Genomic DNA, 6,725 nt, shown 5'->3' with positions numbered 1-6,725 from the left:
ATGTATATATATATATATATATATATATTTTTTTTTTTACAAAATGTAAAATTTCATTGATAATTGAAAACCAGAATGACAACATACATGAACCACGAGAGTTTTATAGTACCATTATATTAGAGAAAGCGCTCACTTATTCATGAGCTTAGCAGAGATAAAAACTAGATATAACTATACCATGAAACCATGAAAACATATCACTAGAGCCAAGACACTCAATTGTGGTACTCTAAGTCATATGCAACTATTTAGATGTAGTTAACTCTCACAGTCTGCCAACTCAAAACCCTATTGAGACCGTTAAACTGTTCCTATGGGTCTAGTGCTAGGATTTTTTTTTAGAGAAGGCCCATCAGCTCAGTCTCATCTTTGTATCTGTTTGAAAGTAATCTCAGCCCTAGGCCCACATCCAAACCCTAGCATGTTGGTGCAACTGCTTTTTCCAAGTTTGCACCGCTTCTCTTTCCGGCCACCGTCCATGAGGCTTCGGCGGCCATGATTTCTAGTTTTGGAATAGTTCAATTGGTGCCATCGGACCTAACTGGAGCCCCACAGTCACCACCTTGCAGCCAACCCATCCATTCATCGGATCGAAAGGCTCGCCGATCATAGGACTGATCAGACTCGTCAACTTTGCCGACGCTCGCCGACCTTCTTCCTCACCTAACCTGCCCCAGATTCGCCTTACCAAAGCAGCCTCAACCTCTACATGCAGTCCAAAGCTGCTGAACTTGGAGCCATTGATTCAACTTGATTGGGGTTTCGACGACGTCACTCGTGAAGCTAGCCACCAGACTTTTACCCTTTCTTGGTTGAGAAAGCATGCAACCCTCCCCTCGTGCAAAACCTAGGTTTTGCTTTTCGTAGTTGCTCCGCAATAGACGGATCATCTCTAGTTTGATTGACCAGCTTATATGGGAAGAGAATATCGTGCATTATTTTGCATCACATAATGCTTAAGTCTCTCATTTCAATATGCATGGTTCCAACATTTCATTTTAAAATAAATGTAACAACTGGTAAACACTTTAATGAACGTTGTGGAAATCATTTTTTACAACAAATAAGCGATTAAATCTCATGTTAATAGTCTGGTACCATTTGGTCTAGCGCATAGTCTCCCCCCTTAACAAGTGGGAGGTCATGAGTTCGACTCACAACAGACTCGTTATAACATTTAAGTTGTTCCACTAATAAAAAAAACTCATGTTAATAAAGAAAAAGAAGATAATGTTATCAAAAGTACTTTTCTCAACATAGAATGTTGAATTATAACCAGACAAATTCAAATTGAGCTGCCACATAAGCCTTTATCTTTTGTCATGTTTATTTGTTTTCCTATCAATCACTTACTCATACTCATTATAATTTTACAACTAAAGTCCAAATAATTCATTCACAAGAAGCTCACTCATTAGAGCCATAATTTTACTCATATCACTCTCTCACTACCCATCTCTTGAGTAATAATAGAGCATAATAACTTGGATTTAAAGCCCTGCCAACCGCACACTAAATCCACAAGTTGGATCACTTAGCACATTAGGACAGCTAGGTATCCTTACCCTATAACTCACAAAAAACCTTCATCTTTCTAGGACCACCTACACTTTATTCCTTAGATCTAAAATCATATGTTTAATTCATAAACCTCAACATGGATCATGGATGGTATACCATACCATTCCCACGATGACCCATGAGCCCTCCATTAAGTTGAGCCACCCTAGTTGCACATCTCATATACACCCAAAGTTCCAAAATATCAAAAAGGTCCTAGATATTTTTCTGAAATTTTGATTTATGATATGTACAACGCGCGTCTTAGTTAATTTTTATTAATATCTTATATTGTTACTGAAATTTTAGATATTTCACATTATTTGATATCGTTATAATATCTGATATTTTTCGAAAATTTATACTTTCGTCACAAAGTTGTCGGATATTTGACAATATTCGATAAACTCTATAATATCTGATATTTCAGTCGTTAATATGCACGGTCGTAAAAAGTTTCAAAATATCGCGATCCAGACCCGACCCGGCCCATATCAGGAGATATTTATATAGTAGCCGAGTAAGCTAACGCCGGTCTCTCACGCCACGACACTTGTCAAAAACCAACACGTGTGACACGCGCCCGGTGGCCGCCTCAAAGATCACTCATTTCCTTCCACTTCTGTTAAAAGAGAGAGAAAACGAAACCGACTGAAAGAAAATACCAAAAGATTTTGGGGAGGTTTTAGAGAGAGAGAGAAAAAATAAATTAGAGGTTGAAAGAGATGAAGATACAGTGTAACGTGTGCGAGGCGGCGGAGGCCACCGTGCTCTGCTGCGCCGACGAGGCGGCGCTGTGCTGGGCCTGCGACGAGAAAGTCCACGCCGCCAACAAGCTCGCCAGCAAGCACCAGAGGGTTCCTCTCTCCGCTTCTCATTTGCCCAAGTGCGATATTTGCCAGGTAAACGACGTCGTTTCACCAACCCTAAATTCCAATCTCAGAAATTTGGGTATTTTTTTTTTTTTTTTGTTTGTTGTTTGTTGAGATTTTTTTTTGGGTGGATTGATTTTGCAGGAGGCGGTTGGGTATTTCTTCTGCTTGGAGGATAGGGCTTTGCTATGTAGGAAGTGCGATGTTGCGATACATACTGTGAATAGCTTTGTTTCCGGTCACCGGAGGTTTTTGCTGACCGGAATTAAGGTTGGGCTGGAGCCCAATCCTCCGGGTAGGTCTGGTCCTGGTGGCGGTGTTGCAGGGTCGTCTTCGTCGGTGAAATCGGAGTCTGGGGCCGTGGCGAAATGTGAGGGGAATAATCAGTTGGCTGAGGAATGCAAGGTGGCGCCGGAGAGTGTGGCCGGGATGGGTTTTTCTGGGGGCTCTGGAGCTGGAGCTGGGTCTGTTCCGCAGTGGCCGATGGAGGAGTTTCTGCGATTCGCTGATTTCGATCAGAGCTTTGGATACATGGATAATGGATCGTCTAAGGTTTGTGCTCATTAGTTTCCAATGCATAACTGATTATACATTGTATAGTAATTTTGTGTTGAGATGTTGATGATATTGCGATCTCGATTATTGGTTTGAAATTCTGCATTGGTCAATAGCCAGTCGGGGTGGATTTCCTTTTTGAGGCGGTTGACAGTTGAATTATTGTGTTATATCTCCTTTAAATTTCGCGATATTGGAATCCAGAGTCTGCAAGTTGGGTCTCCATTAGCTGTGGAGCTCACAAAATTGCACGATAAATTATTATATACAAGGGCCTGTACTCTAGATTTGTTTTTTCTTATATTAGAACCACCCTTGTGTCTGATCGCTACTATTGTTGTGATTATCAATTTAGCACTTGCATAATGTTGCTTATTTATTTTGTCAGGCTGACTGCGGTAAACTTGGGGACTCTGATTCATCAGTTTTAAGATCACCTGAGGAGGAACTGGAGGATTACGAGTGCATAGGTCAGGTGCCAGAGCTCTCTTGGATGGTGCCACAGGTACCTTCCCCACCTACATCCTCAGGGCTATACTGGCCTAAAACTTATCAGAACCCATTGGATTCTGCGGTGTTTGTTCCAGACGTTAACTACTCAGATATGCAAAATTCTCTTCACTATCAACAGAATGGTACTGTCTCAAAACGTCGTAGGCAACTATAACCCAAGCTCGAAAAGTTTCTGGATGTTTTTTTTTTTTTTTGGGATAACAGTTTCTCTATGTATTGGTTTGTGCTTATAAGAGCATTTTGTGTGCTTCTCCCTCTTCTAGAATAGAGAAGTGGTTTTAAACTTTTTAATGTGAAAGTAGATCTTACTTACCACTGGCGATGTAGTGTTTGTAACTCTGTAAACGTCAACGCGTAAAATAAGATAAATGAGTACTTGTTAATGCATATAGATTCACAATTTTATTCTTTGACTGTGAAGAACATCTTCTAGTTGTTACCATGCTCATAAATTATAGTGAACACAATCATGTACTTAGGTACAAGTTTGATCCTCAGCCTACCTAAGGAGTTCATGATTGGCTGTTTCAGATATTTGTTCAAATTCTTGCACATTTTGTCATATGGTCTTCTCTCAATGTCTAAACGTGTTAAAAAGTATGGAGCTACTGCTTTGATAGTTTCTAGAAATGCTCAAGCTGTTCTAGATATTTCAGCTGGCCCTCTGTGATATTATACAACCTAAACAAATGATGACCTGCCCATCACGTCTTGCCTTGCATGTTATGTGCTGGAGCTAGATCTCGACTCCATTAGTTAAAACAGTAATGTCAATTTCTGTTCCAGTTAATTTTCATCAAGATTCTTGGAGTTAACAGTGAGACAGGTCTATCAACCTCTCATCTTTTTGAGGCGGTTGTATTGTGCTTTAGGACTACTGACCCTTCCAATTGGTTAGGTTGTTAGCAGAACTGTAATAGCAGCCTCAAATATTGTTCCTTTCCTCTGGTATGATCTGCTAGAAAGTTCTGTACTTGTTCACTGTGACTGATATTTACGTTCCAGCGGCATGCCCATCATTGTTTTTGTTTTAAGTACGGGAGCTGACCATGGATGGGCAATTTTGATTTCTATTTAGAGCCCATGTCTTTTGTTAGAGATACTTTTGATCAAAATGTAAGACAACCACAATGATGAATGATTAACAACCTGTTCGGTTGCCTAGAGATGGGGACAATAGTACGCTATATGTTTTTGAGTTGTTGGACAACATAGCACATGGCAGAGGAATTCTTCAGTGTTTTACCAAACAGATCAGAGAAAGGGTGGGAAAACCTCTGATTAGTTTCCCTTTAATTTCTTTAAATTTTAACTTTCATGCATGCGTCTGATATGACAGCCTGGGTATGAAAAATTCCATGTTATCTTCACCTTTTCACCTCTGTTTACTGCTGAGAGTGCATTTCTTAGCTTCATTGAGAATGAGTTCCAGGAGCTTTTCATATATTGCAATAGCAGATTCAAGTGTATCGATGGCTCTGCTCCGATCTTCTGCTGCCACTTTCAACAGATCTTCCATTTCTATCATCTGCCTTACAGGCATAGTCTTGATCAGTTCTTCGCAAGAGAGCGCAATATCACACTCTGTAGCAACATTTTTACCCACCGCAGAACTATGCCCTTTGTTATAACTTATCCCTGTTGCAGACACCAAATCACTAATGCTTGACATCTCATTTCCAAAAGCCATAATCACCTGACCTTCACCAACATCCCAAATCAAAACAATCCCATCTTCTGAAGCCGAAACCATGTTCCTTCCTGCGTTTACCAGAACAGCAGATACAACTGCACCACGGTGCTTATGAGGAAATGTCATCAGTTCACTGCCTTGGATTACATTTTTTCTGCTTCCAACCATAAAGGATCCTATGTATACCGAACCATCCGACCCTGCAGCATAGAACTCGGGCTCTGTGGGGTGTAATGCAATCCCAGAAATCGTGCAGGGAAACACAACTGTACGCAGGTGGGTTCCCCTCCGGAGACTCCAGAACTTGCATGTGGAATCCGCTGAGCATGAGATAATCTGTGAGTAGCATAATCCTGAACCAGAGACAATGGCAGTGACAGAATCAGAATGAGCAGCAAACTTGTGCAATATTATGTCTTCAACATTCTCACATTCCGAGTCCCCTACAAGCCGAAAGATAGGGACAATAGCGATGGTTCCATCATCACTGCCAGAAATCAGAAGAGACTCGTCATGATTGACACCAACGCAGGTCACAGGCTTGTTATGTGTAGGCAGTGATTTAAGCACATTCCCTGATGGGACTGAAAGTGTATGCACACTGCCTGATATGCCACCAGCAAAGAGGTACAAGCCATCAAATGAGGCAGCTAGTGGTGCAACCGGTTCGGGGAGAGGGAGGTTGTGAAAGGCAGTCGAAGACCACCATTTGTAAAGGTGGATTGAACCACAACCCGTGGTTGGGGATATGTGTGAGGCAGCGATGTAACTCTTTCCAAAATCCTTTCCAACAACAGTAAGGCCTCGTCGCGGTGAGCGGCTGCCGGTGAACTGTGCTACAATGGTTCCTGCGGATACATCATAGGCAACAATGGGGCCATCCGGAGAGCTGGTCAGGACAATTTCAGGGGAAGAAGAAGACATGTTTTCAGGTGAGATATGTGAGTCACAATCTATAGCATGTATAAGAAGGTAAAGAAGAGGAGGAGTGTATGTATAAAGGAGATGATTCTTGGTGGTTTTTGGCTTGAAAACCAGGTGCTTATCGTCAAGATTTGGTCTCTTGTGTCTTGAGCAGTTAGAAGAATTGGATGGTTCCAGTGGAGGAACTCTGCTATTAGTGTGAGAGTGATCAGACTTGGTTAGTAGTCACCCAATTCCCTGATGTAGGTGCTTGATGAAAGGCAACTGATATGGTTATTCTAACTGAATCATAAAAGTTTTTCATCTTCCTAAGGTCAATGTTTATATGCTCCTTAGTGTGAATGAAGAATATGATGCAAGTTATTCAAATTTGATTTGACTTTACAATTAAAAAGGAAAAAGAAAGTAAATTAGCCGTCTTTAAGACACGAAATACATATAAGTTCACGTGAAATTAAATATGAAAAATTCAAGAAGGAATTGATAAACATCATGTAGAAATTAGAAAGATGCAAATAAAATATGATTTTATTAGGGTGATGCTATTAACACACCCATTTTTACTATAACATACACATTTCATCTATTTTCCTATCCACATATTT

General features: G+C 40.7%; 2 protein-coding genes across 2 annotated transcripts; one reads left to right on the top strand and one right to left on the bottom strand.

Moving 5' to 3' along the window:
- Positions 1–2,216: 2,216 nt before the first annotated feature.
- LOC101314830 (probable salt tolerance-like protein At1g78600-like) lies at positions 2,217–3,894 on the top strand. Its single transcript, XM_004294117.1, has 3 exons — positions 2,217–2,465; positions 2,580–2,987; positions 3,379–3,894. The coding sequence occupies exons 1-3, from the start codon at positions 2,289–2,291 to the stop codon at positions 3,655–3,657; spliced, it is 864 nt and encodes a 287-aa protein (XP_004294165.1). The 5' UTR covers positions 2,217–2,288; the 3' UTR covers positions 3,658–3,894.
- Positions 3,895–4,878: 984 nt separating this feature from the next.
- On the bottom strand, positions 4,879–6,120 carry LOC101295030 (WD repeat-containing protein 18-like). The gene has a single exon (XM_004295623.1). The coding sequence runs from the start codon at positions 6,118–6,120 to the stop codon at positions 4,879–4,881; it is 1,242 nt and encodes a 413-aa protein (XP_004295671.1).
- Between the last annotated feature and the right edge of the window lie 605 nt (positions 6,121–6,725).

Source organism: Fragaria vesca, linkage group LG3 (assembly GCF_000184155.1).
Source record: "Fragaria vesca subsp. vesca linkage group LG3, FraVesHawaii_1.0, whole genome shotgun sequence".
Lineage (NCBI taxonomy): Eukaryota > Viridiplantae > Streptophyta > Magnoliopsida > Rosales > Rosaceae > Fragaria > Fragaria vesca.
Note: the sequence above shows the minus strand (reverse complement) of the source record. Positions and strands in the feature narration are given on the sequence as shown.